At 40.9% G+C, this 19,855-nt stretch overlaps 3 protein-coding genes across 5 annotated transcripts; 1 reads left to right on the forward strand and 2 right to left on the reverse strand.

Annotated features, from left to right (window-relative positions):
• Positions 1-1,799: 1,799 nt before the first annotated feature.
• Positions 1,800-10,095, reverse strand: mitd1 (MIT, microtubule interacting and transport, domain containing 1). Of its 2 annotated transcripts, none has more exons than XM_071340928.1 (7): positions 9,533-10,095; positions 9,362-9,463; positions 8,135-8,271; positions 7,859-7,945; positions 2,656-2,768; positions 2,413-2,473; positions 1,800-2,288 (listed from the first exon to the last, which is right to left on the reverse strand). In XM_071340928.1, exons 1-7 carry the CDS (start codon positions 9,669-9,671, stop codon positions 2,193-2,195), a joined length of 735 nt encoding a protein of 244 aa, XP_071197029.1. In that variant the 5' UTR covers positions 9,672-10,095; the 3' UTR covers positions 1,800-2,192. The 2 variants fall into 2 exon arrangements, with proteins under 2 accessions (XP_071197029.1, XP_071197030.1); XM_071340929.1 differs by having other exon boundaries at positions 2,108-2,288; positions 2,378-2,473; positions 9,533-10,046.
• A 180-nt stretch (positions 10,096-10,275) lies between these two features.
• Positions 10,276-13,956, forward strand: mrpl30 (mitochondrial ribosomal protein L30). 2 transcript variants are annotated; one of them, XM_071340931.1, is made up of 6 exons: positions 10,276-10,329; positions 10,529-10,595; positions 10,800-10,877; positions 12,770-12,916; positions 13,222-13,295; positions 13,508-13,956. In XM_071340931.1, exons 2-6 carry the CDS (start codon positions 10,551-10,553, stop codon positions 13,638-13,640), a joined length of 477 nt encoding a protein of 158 aa, XP_071197032.1. In that variant the 5' UTR covers positions 10,276-10,329; positions 10,529-10,550; the 3' UTR covers positions 13,641-13,956. The 2 variants fall into 2 exon arrangements, with proteins under 2 accessions (XP_071197032.1, XP_071197033.1); XM_071340932.1 differs by having other exon boundaries at positions 10,305-10,338.
• Positions 13,957-14,337: 381 nt separating this feature from the next.
• On the reverse strand, positions 14,338-18,297 carry txndc9 (thioredoxin domain containing 9). Its single transcript, XM_071340930.1, has 5 exons — positions 17,868-18,297; positions 15,634-15,856; positions 15,385-15,503; positions 14,906-15,160; positions 14,338-14,695 (listed from the first exon to the last, which is right to left on the reverse strand). The coding sequence occupies exons 2-5, from the start codon at positions 15,817-15,819 to the stop codon at positions 14,581-14,583; spliced, it is 675 nt and encodes a 224-aa protein (XP_071197031.1). The 5' UTR covers positions 15,820-15,856; positions 17,868-18,297; the 3' UTR covers positions 14,338-14,580.
• Between the last annotated feature and the right edge of the window lie 1,558 nt (positions 18,298-19,855).

The following is a 19,855-nucleotide window of genomic DNA, read 5'->3' on the forward strand; positions in this document are numbered from 1 at the left end:
CTAAATTGCTCATAGGCTGGAATAATACATTATGGCCTTTCTCTTGCATTTCAAAGATGATGGTACAAAAAAATACAAAAAAAGCATTTTTTCCCCTTTGTATTATCTTTTACCAGATCGAATGTGTTATATTCTCCTACATTAATTTAACATTTCCACAAACTTCAAAGTGTGTCCTTTCAAATGGTATCAAGAATATGCATATCCTTGCTTCAGGTCCTGAGATGTGGGTATGTCATTTTATGCAAAAAGCTTTTTAAAGAGGCAGATCTTTAAGACATGAAGGTCAATCAATCAGGAAAATGTCAAGAACTTTGAAAGTTTCGTCAAGTGCAGTCGCAAAAACCATCTTAAATCTGTCCTTTGGTCTGATGAGTCCAAATTTGAGATTTTTGGTTCCAACCGCCTTTTGACTGGTACTGCATGTAAATGCGATATTTCCGTTTTTTAATTTGAATAGATTTGCAAAAATTTCTAAAAAGTTGTTTTTGCTTCATTATGGGATATTGTGTGTAGATTTATGAGGGGGGGAAACAATTGAATCAATTTAAGAATAAAGCTGTAATGTAACAAAATGTGTTAAAAGTCAAGGGGTCTGAATACTTTCCTTATTCACTGTACATATGAAATGTATTACATTAAGTAATGATCTATGTAGTCTATGTGTACTAGAACTCTAATTATCGTCATTGCTCATTATACCGTCACATTTTAAATAGAGCATTTAGAAATTGAGACCAATGTCTAGACTGTTCAGTCAGTTCAGTTCACCTTGATGAAAGTTGGCCATATGGTAGGTAATGTCACGAGAAGGTAATTTATCTGCAGATGACTACTCGGTACCCTATTTGAATGGGATAAAGTAATTCAGTTTGTGATATACAGTATGTTTTTTAAAAACTTATTTGCATTTATATATTATGGCAACCAAAAAGTAGTTATCATACTTATTGTACGGACGTGGCTTGTGTTGAAGATGAATTAACCCAAATGTCATACTATTAGTGGAGCCTGGATGGGGGCTCACAGCTGTGTCACTGTCAGTTCACGACCTATACTTCGAGGTTATAGCATAATAGCATACTAGTACTGCTTGCGAGCGACCACTGCTGTCCTCTGTCCAACGTTTACTATTCTCCAATCCTAACAGGACTAACCCTTAGTCTACTGCAAACAACGACAAATCAGATTGACCAAAAAATTATAAACTGATCAAATCCACCAGTCTAAGCACCAGGACAAATTATAAATAATTAATGATAGTAAATTATCATAGGTTAACACCCAGGGATTATATTTTGGCTTCCCTCTAGTTTAAAATATCATAATAATATTTGTACAATTCTAGCGTTATTGTAAGGTGAACCAACTTCAATGTCCACTAGATGGCGCCATGTACAGTACCAGTCAAAAGTTTGGACACACCTATTCATTCAGGGGTTTTCCTTGTAACTATTTTCTACATTGTAGAATAATAGTGAAGACATCAAAAATATGAAACAACACATATGGAATCATGCAGTAACCAAAAAAAGTGTTAAACAAATCAAAATATATTTTATATTTGAGATTCTACAAAGTAGCCACCCTTTGCCTTGATGACAGCCTTGCACACTCTTGGCATTCCTTCAACCAGCTTCACCTGGAATGCTTTTCAAACAGTCTTGAAGGAGTTCCCACACATGCTGAGCACCTGTTGGCTGCTTTCCTTCACGCTGCGTCCAAACTTTTGGCTGGTACTTTACTTTCACAAAATGAAATGAAAACAATCAGTTTCCAGAAATTCTGAGAACTCTAAATGTTATGTACACTTTTAATGAATATGCATATGTTAAATTAAAAAAAACGGGTTAAGAAAAGATTCAGAAATGACCAAACTATCGTTTGGATCCACCATTCAGGTCCAATGTCCTCAGATACACATAATAAGCATTAGGAGCCCTCAAAAAACAACCCAGTCAGACCAAACTACATGATTGATCATGTAGACTTAAAAAAGGCACTTGGTATGTCTTTTACAGGTACACACACTGGACAGAGGGGGAGACATTTAGAAAGAGACCCCCTCTGTTCCAATAGGCCTATCCACACTTGCATTTAACTTACAATAGAGCAATGTATTGGACATGCGTTCTAAGTGGTATGCTACTGTGCATATTGGAGTGTAGCCATAGACTCCAGTTCCAAAGGTGTTATAATGTCTTAGTGTGTTTGCTGTGAAAGATATCCACTGTGGTCTCCTGGCACTGCCTCAGGTCATAGTCACAGTAGCCGATGGAGAAACGACCCTGGGGGAGAGAAAAAGCAAAGAATAAATACTACAGGATTATTATTCTGTTGGTTCTATATTTTTGACAATATAAAGTGAAGACTTAACATAGAGGGCAGAAATATCCCTGGTTGAAGTCTTGCCTTTGGTTTCTTGAAGTAATCCAGTCCTCTTCCTATCTTGATGATCCAGCCGTTGTCAAACCTTAGGGGATCATCATCATCATCATCATCATGCTTATAAAACCTACATAAATCAAAGACTCTATAATGCGCATGCGCCATATGGCGCATTAAAGACCTCATTCAACCTAAGCCACTGATGCTAGCTGATGCCACTGATGCATTCTGGGTGTGGAAATGGATTGATTGAAATTGATGGTGTACCTGATTTCCCTGTCGTGAAAAGTGGAGTACTGGAGGTCCAGACACACATCCTGGCTCTGTAGACTCTGTTTGAGCTCTGACAGAGCACTGGCCTGCTGAGAAGAATTGTCCCCCTGCAACACACACAGACAGGTGGATCAGGGACACAACACACGAGATACAGTAGCTTGGCATTTTGAGTAGGTTTATAACTGTACAATAAATAGCCCTAAAGAAAACAAATGGAGCAACTAAGCTATAAACCTCTTACTACCAGTTCAAACTTCTGCAATACAAATACTCAGTTGTGGCATTGATTGATAATGATATCGATGCTATTGGTACTATATCTGAGTGTTTAACATATTTTCTGTCCTCAGAGTTGGTCATTTTAGGGGATTTTAATCTGGATTGTCTATCCCCGGCCTCAGATCAATTTAAGAGTATATGCATTGATTTTAACCTGGCTCAATTGATCTCAAAACCCACACGGATAAATGTGAAAAACCCTTTTAACTCTTCATTGATTGATTTAATTCTTACTAATAACCCCCATAAATATTGGTCTAGTGGAGTACTTGCATACGATCTCAGTGATCATTGTCCCATAGTATGGATTAGAGATACGAAACAGCAAAACACTAATGCTTGTTTAATTAAGAAGATACATTTTAAAAAGTTCTGCTCAATGGTTTTTACATGACATGTTCTACTCTGATTTAGCAGCAGTCTCCTATATTCCTGACCCGGAGTTGGCTCTAGAAAATGTATCTTCCATATTTATTCCTCTGGCAGATAAACATGTCCCTTTTAAACAATTCAGAGTCAAAGATAGAAAACCAAGGATTCGATCTTCTGCGTTATCTGAGCTCATTCAGATGCTTTATATATAACAGGTCCCAACACGCACCTTGCAGAGAACAGAAAATGGGGGACACGTTGTTCCAAGAGTGTTTATTCAACCTCAGACCGAGATAATCAACTCATTTTTCCTCTCACTTCCTCTTGACATCCAGGGGAAGGTGTATGATGTGCACGTATAGTCATACGTATCATGCCCATTTATAGGCAGGCACTTGAACACAGCATCGATTTCAGACTTTCCACTTCCTGGTCAGAAAGTGTGCTGCCAAATGAGTTGTGTTTTACCCACAGACAAAATTCAAACGGTTTTAGAAACTAGAGAGTGTTTTCTATCCAATAGTAATAATAATAATATGCATATTGTACGAGCAAGAATTGAGTACGAGGCCGTTTAAATTGGGAACGATTTTCCCCCAAAGTGAAAACAGCACCCCCTGTCCTCATCATTAACTCAAAAAGTGCAGAATAATGCCTGGCTGGAGTGGGGGAGTTGGCCACATAAGCTCATGTAACCCAATATTGCAAGTTCTGATATTGCAAAAAAAGTGTTTCTCTATGGATTTGATATGTTTAGCTCCTACTCCTGCAATTATGTTAGGGGGGCCCTCTAGATTTGACTCAAAATCCAACATGGCTGCCACATTACCATTAAATGGTGGTTTAATCACCTGTATATGTACACATTTTAAATGAGACATTTTTCAGATTTGACCTGACTATTTTTGTGTACTTCAACTATGTTAGGAATCCAATATGCCCACCATATACACTCAAACGCCTTTGTCTGGGTGTATAAAAAAGGCAACAGACTGCTTGGCATGGCAACACCAAGTATTCCAAGTCACACGCCTCTTTGAGGATCAATGAGGCAACTGGGAGGCTCCAAATAAAGGAAAGAGAATCCAACCCTGGACTCTGACACCTTCTACCATGCTCTACAATTTGCCACCGCTGTGGTATAACTTGCCCTTCCAGGGTTGGGCTCTTAAGTCACCTCCTTAGAAGTGAGCTTTGATTCATTGGTAGTCCAATACTTCCGCCTGAATCCAACCAACATGACCTTCCACTGGCTCACTGCATTTGTGATGCAAATTGGGATGCTCCGGTGCACTCTTATCCTGTTCGGGTTGAGCTGCCACATTGCTTCTTCCAGAAAATCATGTCCACCATCATAGCTGTCTGCCCTGGAGTTACCGTATATGTTGACTTGGTGACATTTATGGTGTACGGGGAGGATGAAACCACACATGACAAGCGCACAAGGAAAGCTGTTCACCATCATGAACCAACAACCTGCCACTCAATGACTAGAAATGCCATCAACTTAGTGGGCCTTCACATGTCATATGAATTGCACCTCTCCAATATCAATGCCAACCTGAATCTCCCAGAAGTGTCCTTGATAAGCCTACTCCACCATCAGTCATCCCCTCAGGCAGTTACTAGAGACAGAGACACCATGGAACTGGACTGTCAGGAGGCCATTCAACAGCCAAAATGCCATCTGGAAATTGCTGGTGTGCAATGCCTTCATATGTAACTATTTTGCTACCAACCATGGCTGGCCAGCCCATGTGACACCTGAACTGGACTTGCATGTAAAGAATGAGCTTTCATGCTGGGGTGACTCATGCACTGGTCTGGGAAACAGTGCAGTAATATTTGGCAATTGTATTTATTTATTTTATTTAACCAGGTAGGCTAGTTGAGAACAAGTTCTCATTTACAACTGCGACCTGGTTAAGATAAAGCAAAGCAGTGCGACACAAACAACAACACAGAGTTACACATGGAATAAACAAACATACAGTCAATAACACAAGAGAAAAAAAGTATATATACAGTGTGTGCAAATGAGGTAAGATAAGGGAGGTAAGTCAATAAATAGGCCATAGTTGCAAAATAATTACAATGTAGCAATTAAACACTGGAGTGATAGATGTGCAGAAGATGAACGTGCAAGTAGAGATACTGTGGTGCAAAAGAGCAAAAAAATAAATAACAGTATGGGGATGAGGTAGTTGGATGGGCTATGTACAGTTGCAGTGATTTGTGGGCTGCTCTGACAGCTGGTGCTTAAAGTTAGTGAGGGAGATATGGGTCTCCAGCTTCAGTGATTTTTGCAATTCGTTCCAGTAATTGGCAGCAGAGAACTGGAAGGAAAGGCGGCCAAAGTAGGAATTGGCTTTGGGGGTGACCAGTGAAATATACCTGCTGGTGCACGTGCTACGGGTGGGTGCTGCTATGGTGACCAGTGAGCTGAGATAAGGCAGGGCTTTACCTAGCAAAGACTTATAGATGATCTGGAGCCAGTGGGCAATGAACATATGCCAAACAAAAGGCACCGTAGGATGGTAAAACTTGCTGTATGTGATCGTTTATGGTGGCTGGGGATTGACTGTGAGATAGTGGTCTTTGTGCACCATGCTTGATCTGCTCCACCTCCTCTGCAACCCGTTTACTGTCCATCAAAGCCCAGGGATCATCTTCAAATGTATGCGTGTGTGGATCTGTGCTACGTCCCTCACAACCAACACTTCTTAGTTATAGTCTATGACCTAGCTATACTAAATAACCTCTACCGTAACCTGAGGTAACTCTCCACATCTCCTGCTGGTGCGTGCCCCAGTCCATAATCAATGCCAACCACCCACAGTTAATGTTGGCCAAATTATCATCCTAACTGACTTCCAAATGAATATTTAAAAAATATGTAGGACGTGACCTTTTAGCACATTCAACATAAACAACTCTGCCCACAGGTCAATTATGTGTTGGAAAGGTCTAAAGATAAGTCTGTTTGTGACAGCCCTTTCAGACTCCCCTTCACAACCAGACAACCAACCATTCCACTACTGGAGTTACCCCAGCATCATTCAGGCTGGGATAACATTCCAGTTAGTCAATGGGTCTCTTTGGTATGCAAGCTGCATCTGCTGACTGCCTATAGTGAACTGTAGAAATGGAAACTGATCACACCACAGCTCCAATACCCCACCAGCCATACAGGAAGGATACTGTCCTTGTCACTGCAGCTTGCCCAGAATGACCAGTTGGCTGTGCAAGCTGGTCAGACCCCAGAACTACAACCACCACTGGCACCTTGGTCTCCTCACCCTGTAAGGACACTCACGTCCTGGTCACCTCAAAGACTGAATCAACATTGCACACTTAGTTTTAGTTGGGAAAAGAGGGTTGTACATATACAATACTAGAGTAGCTGACTGTTGTATTATGGTTGCGTTCCTGTAACTTGGTTACGCTACTGTGTGCTTGTGTCGTAAAAGGCTTGCTATTATTTTTGTGGAATTGCCCAATGCTGATATGTTGTAAGTGTTTGAATGAGATTAAAACATGAACACATTCAAAAATGAGTTGGCTTTGGCTATTCAAACCAACAGAGGCATGGCAGTGACACTCATAGTCCTAGATATACCAAGAGCCTTATGAAACCATTTTAAAAGACAAAATTAACACAGTACAAAATTAACAAGGGCTACTTGTATGCAGGTGAAGGTGATTGAGTGTAATCATGTTGGCCATATTGGATTCAGAATCAAATTGATTCACAACAGTCTTTAGACATGAGTGTTGTACACAATTCTGAAAAAATGTCTAATTTACAGGTGATTTAACCTCCATTAAATGTAGTCATATTGGATTTGAGGCAAAATATAAAGATAATCTGTGATGGCCCCCTGACTTAATTGCAAGAATAGGGGCTAAAGATTTTAAAAAATCCTTTAAGGAAACTTGGACACTAAAAAATATATATTTCAATGTCTGAGTCCACATGTTTTCCTTAGAGCCAATTACAATAGCCACAATATCAATTAAATGTGTAACTGTATGCATTTTCATCAGGCAGGACCATACAGCACTGAATGAGTGAACATTTATTTGGCTTGGAAAGTTATCTATTGAACAGAGACCAAAAATTGTTCATCATAAATATTCATAGTTAATATTTCCGCCTATCGCATCTGTGTGTTTACAGATCTACATTTTCAAAATACTTTAAGATATCCTAATGTTGTGTGTTTCTGTATGTAGTGCAGACAATTGACAATTTGCATTCCAAATTTGAGCAATATCAGAGCTTGCAATATTGGGGTACAGGAGCTTATGTGGCCCACTCCCCCTCCAGCCAGACATTATTCTGCACTGTTTGAGTTAAGGGGGTTTGTCACAATATCTATCAATTTAACCACTTTTGTAAAGAACATATTTTTATACAACCATCCATTTCATATATGGGACACCTAAGATATATGGAAAAAACATGGCTGTGTTTTGTTACACCTCAGGTAGGGGTATCTCAACATTTTGTGGGCCTTGCCACTAGCCTACAGTTAGTTACCTCTTCCTGAGAGGTCAGGAGGTGAATCCTCTTCACCCTACAGCTGGCCTTCAGCAGCATCTCACAGAACCTCAGGAAGTTATACAGCTAAGAGGGCAGAAGGGTCAAAGTCAAGATCTCATGACTAAACCAGCATGGCAATGGCATCCAAGGCAGATTCCACAATCATATTAATAGACAAACCAGCTTTTGAGGGAGCAGAACACCCAGAGGTAATAGTAAGTTTCTGCAGTATATCATCTGGTGAATGTGTTTGATAGTGTACAGGTAAATTACCTGGTGAATATGTCGGATGTAAGGGTCCTCCACCCAGACCTCAGTCAGCCCCTCGGTTACGTAAGGCCTGAACAGAACCTCGTAACTATAGCCTGTAGCATCGTCTGCTATCCTGATCTGCTCATGGTACTTCCCCTCTGAGTGGGAGAGGAGTTGAGAGAGGGAGCGATAAGAAGGGAAAGAGGCAGAGATAGGAGGTATTTCTGTTACATGCATTTGAAATACACTGAACAAAAATATAAATGCAACATTTTAAGTGTTGGTCTCATGTTTCATAACCTGAAATAAAAGATCCCTGAAATGTTCCATTCACACCAAAAACCTTATTTCTCTCAAATTGTGTGACAATACACAAATTTGTTCACATCACTGTTAGTGAGCATTTCTCTTTTGCCAATATAATCCATCACCCTGACAGGTGTGGCATTTCAAGAAGCTGATTAAACAGCACCTTGTGCTGGGACAATAAAAAGCCACTCTAAAATGTTCAGTTTTGCCACACAACACAATCCCACAAATGTCTCAAGTTTTGAGGCAGCGTGTAATTGGCATGCTGACTGCAGGAATATCCACCAGAGCTGTTGCCAGATAATGTAATGTTCATTTCTCTACCATAAGCTGCCTCCAATGTAATTTTAGAGAGTTTGGTAGTACATCCAATCGGCCTCACAACCGCAGACCACGTGTATGGCGTTGTGTGGGTGAGTGGTTTTCTGATGTCAGCTTTGTGAACAAAGTGCCCCATGACACACTATGGTGTGATAAGATTGTCTGCTAAATAAACTAAATGTAAATGTACATGTAAAAATGAACAATTGCAAAGCATGCTCAGTATTACTCTAATGAGCTAGGCCCTGTAAAATGGTCAATGACAATACCCAGTGTGCTTTGCAGTTGTTCACTTTCACAGACATTTTGGTAATTTAGCAGACACTCTTATCCAGTGACAGTGCATCCAACTAAGGCAAATAAACAACAACATATCACAGTCATAGCAAGTAAGACGTTTGAGTAACTGTTACTGAGAATGTTGTTGATGTTCGGCCGGCTACTTGCAAATGTATTTTTGTATTTTCAATAACAAAATACATGTATTTTAATACATTGGTCTTTAGTCTATTTTGTAATTAATGCTCATCCCTGGAAGGAGGAATAAGAGGAAGGCAGCAGTAAGGTGCAGGAATGATTCCTTTGGGAAAGTCACATCAGTTCTCTGAGATCTATTACCTTCTTTTAGTTGGTTGACATGGACTTTGATCTGTTCTGCTCGATCCATGTAGCTCTTTATCTTCTGTCTGTAGTGGACTTTCTTCGAGTCATCTTTCACAGCTGTGAACAGATGAGTAGATCAGTAAAACAGATGTTACCCTCATACCCATGTGACTGTGTGTGTGTTACCTTTCAGCACGTCCATCAGTAGCTGGATCCCCTCCTGGTAGCACACTAGCGACTCCTGGAAGCGCGAGCTCTGGTCCAGCTCCACGGCTCGTTTCAGGACGGAGATGGCAGAGGTCTCCATACCAGGGACTTGCGTCATGGTTCACTATCTGGTAAAAATGGACTGAGATTTTGAGTTCAATGTGTCAAATTGTGGATATTTGTAATTCACCTGGTTAGAGTATGCCATAGACGGCAAAGGAGTATGCACATGCTTCGTCCGTCCACAGCTCAGCGACAGGAATATTAAATTCGTCTGAGTCAGCTTGAGGTATCAAGTCTTCTTTGGCACATATTCAGAGGCAATACAATGCATCAGTAGACACTTCTTAAACTCGTATAGCCTTGTTTAAAATCCTCATGCTTAGATTATATCTAAATCGGATGACGAGATTTCATTCCATTAATTCAAACGTAAATCTGATCAAAATCATCCTCTCATGGCACTAACTTCCTGATGTTGGTTTGTTTCCTTGTCCATATACAGGTACGCATGAATAATAATTCCCCTGAGCAACATATCCACGGAAGTGAAAATGCCTAAATGAAATATAAACGAATTAATTATGAAATACACATGTAAACCATTTTTGGGGTCAAACCATATAGTTAATCATACAATATCACATTGTAAAAAAAAAAGCGACGTTTTTTCACAAAGTCAATTGAAACAAATGAAAGCCATGCAGGAACGAAATTACCAAGTTTTGAAGTAGCACGGTAACGTTAGTAAGTGACTGCTATACTGACGGCTTCCGGTGAGTGCCGTAAGCGCTGAAACATTCTAGCATTTCAGGTTGCGTTTATTCAGCTGTATTTTGATGTTTGTTGAAAATATAATTAAAAAAAATATTGACATTATAGTAACAACACTTTATATCTCGGTAGAATCACTATTTCCTTGTCGAATTCGCATTTGGCGGTTTTTGCATTATAACCTTGGCTTCCCTGCTACAGACTTATCAACCAACAAGTAAATATGGCAATGCTATGTCGTGGTCTTCACATACCTTCCCCAATTCAGGTAAGGAGTCTAAATTATTAAAGGCAGACTATCTTCCTGGCAGACAGTTGTAACTCAAATTAAAGCTATCAGTCAGATAACAGGTTGTTAGAACAATACATTTTGTAGGATCATCCGACTTTGTGTTCCTCCATAGTTGTTTTGGGTTTTTCTTATTCTCTTCACGCCTTGCATATTTGATTATGTGTCTGTGCCTTCTTGCAGGCTTTAACAGAATCTACGCCTCTGCCTTGGTTAATTTCATTCCGAAACAAGTTCACCAAAGCACGGATCCCACAAGAGGTAGGGTGCTGCAGACTTTCGTCAAGGGCAGGCCCATACAATCTAAATGCAATGAATACCTCAACTCAAAGCAAAAGTTTCTTACCTATGTCCTTAACCCTAATTGCTCCAGTGTCATCGTCAATGGCTGATCCCTGGCCATTATCCCACTCTCCAAGGGTGTTTCAGGGGGAGTGATATGCATGTCCATTTCACACCACACAGTTTATACTAAGGTTATACACATGTACATGTGTGAAACAGGACAAATATAAGCACTAGAGGTTGACTGATTAATTGGAATGGCTGATTAATTAGGGCCGTTTTCAAGTTTTAATAACAGTCGGTAATCTGCATTTTTGGACACCGATTATGGACGATTACATTGCACTCCACGAGGAGATTGCGTGGCAGGCTGACTACCTGTTACGCGAGTGCAGCAAGGAGCCAAGGTAAGTTGCTAGCTAGCATTAAACTTATCTTATAAAAAACAATCAATCTTAACATAATCACTAGTTAACTACACATGGTTGATGATATTACTAGTTTATCTAGCTTGTCCTGCATTGCATATAATCGATGCAGTGCCTGTTAATTTATCATCGAATCACAGCCTACTTCAACTTTGCCAAACGGGTGATTTAACAAGTGCATTTGCGAAAAAAGCACTGTTGTTGCACCAATGTGTACCTAACCATAAACATCAATGTCTTTCTTAATAAAATTAATACACAAGTATATATTTTTAAACTTGCATATTTTGTTAAAATAAATTCATGTTAGCAGGCAATATTAACTAGGGAAATTGTGTCACTTCTCTTGCGCTCTGTGCAAGCAGAGTCCGGGTATATGCAGCAGTTTGGGCCGCCTGGCTCGTTGCGAACTGTGTGAAGACCATTTGTTCCTAACAAAGACCGTAATTAATTTGCCAGAATTGTACATAATTATGACATAACATTGAAGGTTGTGCAATGTAACAGCAATATTTAGACTTAGGGATGCCACCCATTAGATAAAATACGGAACGGTTCCGTATTTCACTGAAAGAATAAACGTTTTGTTTTCGAAATGATAGTTTCCGGATTTGACCATATTAATGACCTAAGGCTCGTATTTCTGTGTGTTATTATATTATGATTTGATATTTGATAGAGCAGTCTGATTGAGCAGTGGTAGGCAGGAGCAGGCTCGTAAGCATTAATTCAAACAGCACTTTCCTGCATTTGCCAGCAGCACTTCGCTGTGCTTCAAGCATTGCACTGTTTATGACTTCAAGCCTATCAACTCCCGATATTAGGCTGGCAATACTATAGTGCCTATATGAATATCCAATAGTCAAAGGTATATGAAATACAAATGGTATAGAGAGAAATAGTCCTATAATGCCGATTTAATAACTACAACGTAAACCTTCTTACCTGGTAATATTGAAGACTCATGTTAAAAGGAACCACCAGCTTTCATATGTTCTCATGTTCTGAGCAAGGAACTTAAACGTTAGCTTTTTTACATGGCAAATATTGCACTTTTACTTTCTTCTCAAACACTTTGTTTTTGCATTATTTAAACCAAATTGAACATGTTTCATTATTTATTTGAGACTAAATAGATTTTATTGATGTAATATATTAAGTTAAAATAAAAGTGTTCATTCAGTATTGTTGTAATTGTCATTATTACAAATATATATATCAAATCGGCCGATTAATCGGTATCGGGTTTTTTGGGTCCGCCAATAATCGGTATCGGCGTTGAAAAATCATAATCGGTCGACCTCTAATAAGCACCCTCTATTTATTATATTATAACACTTTGGTCATATCCTAATGGCAATGATCATGGAAATTACATTTTTAAACAAACCTTTGCGACTCCTTTGAATCCGTAGTAAATCTGTCTTTCTGTGTCTACAGATTCTGGACGAGCGGTCTCAAGAGCATGAGAAGTATGGTGGAAACCAGGAGCAGCCCCATAAGCTGCACGTGGTGACGCGGGTCAAGAGCACCATGCGCCGGCCCTACTGGGAGAAGAAGCTAGTGGAGGGACTCTGCTTGCAGAAGGTGGGGCTCCTATCAGCTTGGATTAATAACCTCACATCTGAGGGGATAGCCTAGTGTGTGGCAATCTTACTCTGCGTGGGTGTAGGCTGTGTGGGCGCAGGATTTTGCTCCAGCCAAACTGTAACACACCTGATTCGACTAATTGAAAGTTGCCCACCCCTCGGCTTTCCTCTAGCAGAGCGGATAGGACTTGTATTGAGTTCAGTTGTGTGCTGTGCTTGCTCTTGCTGTAATATCAAGTTATAATAATGATTCTGATTGCTAACTTGGTTGCACTGTAATTGTTCTTTGCTCCTCCTCCTCAGGCGTATGTACCTGTAATTCACAAGAACATCCCTTCAGTCAACAACCAGCTGAAATTCATCAAGCATCTTGTGAGGTAAGGCTGCTCGAGTTTGCAAGACATGTTATTACTTTGTTAGTGCAGGGCTATTATTAAATACATCTGTTCATTCCTGTCAAGTGTATGCTACTGTTTACCAATTGAGTGCGTGGTTGGTTGATCCTGACAACTGAAATCCTCTAATTCAATACAGATGAACTTTGACCACTCTTCCATCTCATCTCTTCTCCGTCATTCTCTCTGTTCAGGATCCAGCCACTGAAGCTTCCCCATGGTCTCCCTGCTGAGGAAGACATGGCCGACACCTACCTGAACAGCAAAGGAGAGCTGATCGTACGACGCCTCCTCAAACCTGTAGGGTCCAAAGCCATCGAGTCATAGCCAGCACTACTCTATACTCAAGCCATTTTGTCAGTGGTCCTGTTTGAATACTGAAAATGCATCCTCCCTTCCTCAAAGTAATCACTGACATGACTGGATTGGCTGTGTAGTGGATCACATGCTTTCACCTATCCAATCTGTATAGAACACAAATGAATGTTTTTACAGTCTGGCCTACCAGAAATCAGCTGTGATTCAAATTACTGTATTAGTGAAATCCCTGTACCGGTGTTCATTCTAGACCTGGACTGAGAAACACTTCTATAGCTCACCCCTTTGTATTATATTTCAAATAAAAACATAACATTAACATGTATAATATGTTAATGTGTATAAAATACATCCATGCAAATCGAGGAAGTCAGAGGAAAATAATGTGCCAGTGGTGATCAGCTTATTTTAAGATCAAGCCCATTTTTATAGAAAAACTCAAACCTGTGCTACCAATCACACTGATGACACAAAGGAGGTGGCTGTGGAATGCAGCTGACCTTGGCACTTGGTTGTTGCTCATGAAAAGCTGGATTGAAGTTTTCCCCCACAAATCGTGTCGACAAATGACATGGATCAATGTTAATTTAGCTAGCTATAGTGTTAGCGAGGATGATTCGTTAAATGGTAACAGCATCAGGTCTCAGAGTTTCATTGATTCCAATTGAAGTCTAGAACTGGAGTCAGTCAGGGCAGAAAGAGTTAATTGGCTCAGATAAGTATCCTTTTATTTGCAGGTTGGAAATAAACAACCAAAAAGCACTTGAATGTAATTAAATATGAACTCATATGATTAAGTTCACACCCACAAAACAAAAAACAAAGCATGGAAGACTGGGATAAATAGGAAAATGATAAACATGAAAGGAACAAAACAGGAAGAGATGGTTCTGCCGGTTAGTGGTTAGTAGCCCAGCCAGAGAGACGGAAGTTGAAGGCTGACGGTCTTCTAGTCGTCTTCAGAGTCTGAGTCGTGTCCTCTCCCCCTGATGGTCTTCTTCTCCACTTTGGTGAACTTTGAACCAGATTTCTGTGTCAGGGTGGGGGGTTCCATGAGGTTACCACTGAAAGTGTAGGGAGGGGTGTTACGAGACTTGATCTGAACTAAGAACTTAATGTCTAATCAGCCTGTGTTTGTGCATGAACTGGTAAGGCTTTTTATTCCTTTTGCAAATGAACCAATGGCCTCAAATGCCCAACAGGAAATACCTAGACAGATCATCTTTCTATCAAGAGGTGTGATTATCTTTAGGAAATCACTCCTGTCTGTGTACCTGTAGTTGATGATGTCAGAGCAGCCCAGTCTCCACTCCAGCACCTCTGTGGGGAACTCGTCTGTGTTTCCTAGGTCTGTGAAACCCACTATGTAGTCCTTGGTCTTCCCGTCCTTTACCAGCGCCAGAGTGGGAATCACCTTGATCCGCAGCCTATCTGTCAGGAATGGAGCCTTGTCCACATTCAGCTTGATGAACTTGGTCTCCAGGTGCTTCTTGGCCAGGACGCTAAGGTGCTTGTCCAGGATCTTGCATCTTTAGAATGGAGGGGAGAGGAGACAGCAGGGTTAGCTCCTGGTAGAAGCTGCAATAAAGAAATCCTGGGCAATAAACCCCTTTCTAATAATTTTCTTAGGATTTAGGAGGATAAGCTCACCCCGGATCTCAATTAATTTGCAGCAATAAAACAGCACTAGGTTTTTGGCCTGTAATGGCAGGAGAACAACAGGTAGAGAAGAAAACATTGCTGTGTTGCAAACCTGAAGGTGGAGTCTCTGTAGAAATGGCAGACCACTCGATTGCTCTCCTTCACCTCAGGGAAGAAGTCTTTCTCACTGGGGATCTCCTTGTACTCCCCATGCCCTTTACCCAGCCACTCCTGAGGGGACAGAGCACAAACATGACATGAGTGTTACTGGTATGAAAGAACTGGATGGACTAAATAAAATGCTTGTTTGGCATCCACCATATGGCTCAGCCAATGTGACCACTCTGTCTTTCCCTCCTACCTGCTTTTGTTTCTGGGATTTCTTGAGGGCCTCCATCCTTCTCTCCTTCAGCTTTTCCATCTCATCGTCATCCATGCGCTCCAGCTTCCCCAGCTCTGCATCCAGCTGCTCCTCCACCATCCTGGCTGACTGCAGCACCTGCTGCTCCAGCGCCTTGGCCATGATCTCCATCGACTGACTCGCCATGATGAAGAGCGAAACTTCTGACACTCACTCTATATTCCTGAAGGAAGGGAGAATGGGGATGAGGAAGAGTAGAATAGAATGAGAATGATTGCATTTCAGAGATTTAATTTATATGGTTGGCCAAACGATTTAGGCAAACTAATACCACAGATAGAACAATGAGACAGATATTTCACCTGATGTATAAATGTGAAGCATCCACTTGGCGTTTCCAAACACTAACAAATATGGTAAAGAGAGGAAGCCCAATGGCCGGCGGTCTGAGATGGATTTTCGCCGACATTCTGCATTTTCTCATCATTAAACGTTTGATCTCAATAAGGTTTTCTGTTTCCAAAACTAGAATCTCTTACGAACAGATTATACTAAGTTTTGTTGACTGTTTTGCCAAAATCGCGTTATTTACAAGGAGTGCAAAGACGAAATGAGTTAATGCACACGCTCCCTTCACAGAGTAGGCTAACTGAAATTTGAAGATGTATGCTTGAACAGGCCAATAGGACTTCCATAGTTCGTGCTTGGCTCTGCCCACTATGACTCATTTGTTCCCATTGGAAACGACATATCTGTCATATCATATCTTGGTTTAGTTAAACAAATCTTTGCTAATACTGTAACCCTGGCTGGTGACCATGGTAACGACACACCTTGATCAAAGATATTTGTGCCTGGATGTTTTCAATAGATGAAAATAGCTAGCTACCCAGGTTAAAGTTTTCCCATTTAGAAAGTTAGCTAACTAGCTAGTCTTAAAATCATTTAGAAAGTTTTGCCATTTGATTACTGACCCACTGTAATAAATATCATTTATTATAACACAAGCATATTTGCTATTACATTGTTATAACTAACTTCTTTCCAAACAGGGTTTCTCACAAACTCATAAGCAGATACGGAGACCCACACACACCCAGAGACAGATGGCTGACACAGGCCTTTTCATAAAGACTGATAAGAAAAGGGTGCCTGGTACTGCATATCACGAGAAACTGAGACACACATACCCAAGGACAGAGGGCTGACGCAAACCTTTCATAAACACTGATAAGACAGGAACATCTACGCACACACAAAATCTCCTCTTCAGTCTGAACATTTTACAGAGACACACAGAAATGTCAAAATAGGAACATCTACGCACACACCTAATCTCCTGTTTTAGCTGAACATTTCTGAAGACAAAGAAATCTACTCAGAGCCAATGAGACAGTGATACTAGCCTGAAGGGGACCTCGCCCAACTCATCAGGACCAACCAGAGGACAAGAACTTCCAGACTCAACCTACTTTCTATCTTTGTATAAATGTCTATGCACTCTGTTATCTGGGCTTCTTTCGGATAGTTCATTTAGAGCTTGATGAAAGGGTCCGTGCACGCTATTTCAGATATCTTTACCTCTGAATAAATTGCTTTTAATTAAACCTTATCCACCCTGTCCAGAGTCTCTACTTCGTCTCAGTTCTCCAGTAAACTTGTGATATCAACACCCACCACTAACAAATGATCATTGTCTGTTAGCTTTCTCGCTATAGTGGTTAGTTAACGTTACTTAAGTTAAAGTCCGAGTTCAAGCTATGTCAGCTAGCTAGCTAACGTTATGTTTGTTAACTAGCTAAATTACTGTAGCCTACTATTAATCGCATCATATTTCAGACAAAGTTGACGAATAGAAAGCGTTCTATAATGAACAAAAGTACAATCACTGGCGTCGTTTTAGCCTAGCTAGCGCCATCAAGCCTGACCTGCCGCAGGTAGAGCTGCTAGGCTAACAATAGCTTCGATGCAACCAAGAGAGTTTTTACATTGTGCTGGACTCTTAAAAACTTTATTGGTTGTATCGAAACTAGACTAACAATTGCGCGGCCAGAGTCAGAGAACGCTGGCTAGCGAGCTGTCAAAAAAACGACCAAGACTTCGCCCATACACTGAAGCCATATGTCCATGATAAGATCACAACCTCTTATATTAATATTATTTTAATAGGGCCTACTGAATGTATTATTTGCACATTACTTTATCAATATTATCACACTAACAAGCCTACTTACCAAAAGCGGGCCGTGCAAAAAGGCAGAATCCACTTTCTGCAGAGGCTGCAGCGCGCGCAAAGACTACGCAGTATTACCAAGGCTTTACGTCACAGGTAAATAAATAAACGCTCGTTGCGCTTTAAACACCATTGATAAGTAGTACCTTAGTTGCATTCCTTATATTGTAATGTGTTTTATTGTGTAAAGACCAAACAGTTTTGGTTATTATAAGCAAGTGCTAGCTATAAGATGTCCACTATCATCCCTGGGCCCAAGAAAGGGAAAGTAACCGTACATTTCGACCAGCAGAAGCTTGACAACTCTTCCCTACAGGTTGGCCGCTTCGTGGGCGTAATCGTGAACCTATTCTAGTAATTAAATACATTTTCAAAATGTGAAAAAACGATGTATTATTAGTTAGCTGGCTAGCTACAACAGGCCACTGTGTGTAGGCCAGGGGTGGGGGAGGTCCGGCCTACAAAAATAAAATGTTTGGTGGCGCTAGACAGACAGCTCGTCATCATCGAGCACCTGTACGTCAGACAAATTGCTACAGTAAATAAAATAAAAGTAGATCCGGAGTGTCGCGGTTTCCAAGACACATTTTTTTTTTGTCGAAGTGTATTCCTAGTTTGTGGGGATGCACTTGCAGTAATGAGAAAGGCAAATTTGGAGCGTCATTACAGCTCGAAACATGCTAAACTGAATGAGTTGCAATGATAACTTCGTGTGGATAAAGTAATTGCTCTTCGGCGGGGTTTGGGTGACCAACAAGCCGCCTTTACGAAACTTCGTTTGGATGGGGAAAATGTTATGCAATCAAATTTTGTGGTTAGCGAGTTTAACAAAGAAACTGAAGCCTCATTTGGAAGGAGAATTTGTAAAAGAGTTGCTAACACCAGACAAAGTTAAATTGTTCCAAAGTGTCAGTTTGTCTCGAAGAATCGTCACAGAGCGGATAACTGGCATGGCACAAGATACCGATAAAACATTGAAGGACTCCGCAAGAAATGTCGAGTTTTTCTCTTTGGCATGTGATTAAGCGACTGACAACACATACGGCTCAATTTGCAATTTTTGTGCGTGGGATTACCGCGGAGTTTGACACAAGGGAGGAATTGCTGTTTTTGGAAGCCATGTGTCAAAAGTTGATGTAACAGTTACTAGAGAAATGAGACGAAGTTAAAACGCTGGACAGGGTGGATCGGTATATAGTAAGACAGTTTTATTATTGGTAAATGATATCTGACAAATCGTGCTGCACGGATCCGTTTGTCAAGTTCCTAGCGAACTATCAAAAAGGAGTCCACATACATAGTGTCCAATACATTTTATACAGGTAATGACGTAGGTAGATTCTGGCAGCTCGTGCTGCTGACTGGTCGTCGGTAGTGGAGGATCGTCCCCTTCAGGCTGATATCAATGTCTCATTGGTTCATGGTAATGTTCTTTGTTCGTGGAACTCCCGCCTGAAACAGGGGTTTGTGTGTGTGTGTGTATGCATGCGCGTGCTCGTTGAGTGCCATGCTGGTCTGGGTTGTCTCTTGTATTGACAAGATGTTGATGCAGACACCCGCAACTGGCGCCTGAGGTCCGAGCGCCCCCCTGAGGTCCGAGCGCCCCCCTGAGGTCCGAGCGCCCCCCTGAGGTCAGAGCGCCCCCCTGAGGTCAGAGCGCCCCCCTGCCTTATCAGTGCTCATCAATGGTTTGTGTCAGCCATCTCTCTCTGTGTGTGTGTGGGAGTGAGGTTAGTATCTGGCACAGGCAGAACGAGTTCATCTGTGGGGTGCAGCAAAGTATTACAACAAAATCTACTTTAGTAAAAAGGCATTATGTCAGCATTGTAGCTATGGGTTAAAGTCACATAAAAAACATCATTTATTACACATGCATATCACAACCAGAGGTGAGAATTTGTTTGAGAGACTTGTCTCGGCAATGAGCAAATTTGAGCTACGGTTTGAAAAATGAAGTGGCCTTACTACAGATGGAGCGCCAGCCATGGT

This window comes from Salvelinus alpinus, chromosome 14, assembly GCF_045679555.1.
Source record: "Salvelinus alpinus chromosome 14, SLU_Salpinus.1, whole genome shotgun sequence".
In the NCBI taxonomy this organism is placed as follows: domain Eukaryota; kingdom Metazoa; phylum Chordata; class Actinopteri; order Salmoniformes; family Salmonidae; genus Salvelinus; species Salvelinus alpinus.

What these genes read in the sequence shown, in the direction of transcription:
- mitd1 (XM_071340928.1), bottom strand. Translation starts at nt 9,671, where the DNA reads ATGACGCAAGTCCCTGGTATGGAGACCTCTGCCATCTCCGTCCTGAAA. An exon ending in ACTGATGGACGTGCTGAAAG is followed by an intron (nt 9,464 to 9,532) that starts GTAACACACACA and finishes ATCTGTTCACAG; the next exon opens with CTGTGAAAGATGACTCGAAG. An exon ending in TGTCAACCAACTAAAAGAAG is followed by an intron (nt 8,272 to 9,361) that starts GTAATAGATCTC and finishes TCTCCCACTCAG; the next exon opens with AGGGGAAGTACCATGAGCAG.
- mrpl30 (XM_071340931.1), top strand. Translation starts at nt 10,551, where the DNA reads ATGGCAATGCTATGTCGTGGTCTTCACATACCTTCCCCAATTCAG. An exon ending in ACATACCTTCCCCAATTCAG is followed by an intron (nt 10,596 to 10,799) that starts GTAAGGAGTCTA and finishes GCCTTCTTGCAG; the next exon opens with GCTTTAACAGAATCTACGCC. An exon ending in AAGCACGGATCCCACAAGAG is followed by an intron (nt 10,878 to 12,769) that starts GTAGGGTGCTGC and finishes CTGTGTCTACAG; the next exon opens with ATTCTGGACGAGCGGTCTCA.
- txndc9 (XM_071340930.1), bottom strand. Translation starts at nt 15,819, where the DNA reads ATGGCGAGTCAGTCGATGGAGATCATGGCCAAGGCGCTGGAGCAGCAG. An exon ending in TACAGAGACTCCACCTTCAG is followed by an intron (nt 15,161 to 15,384) that starts GTTTGCAACACA and finishes TCCATTCTAAAG; the next exon opens with ATGCAAGATCCTGGACAAGC. An exon ending in TCTGACATCATCAACTACAG is followed by an intron (nt 14,696 to 14,905) that starts GTACACAGACAG and finishes CTACACTTTCAG; the next exon opens with TGGTAACCTCATGGAACCCC.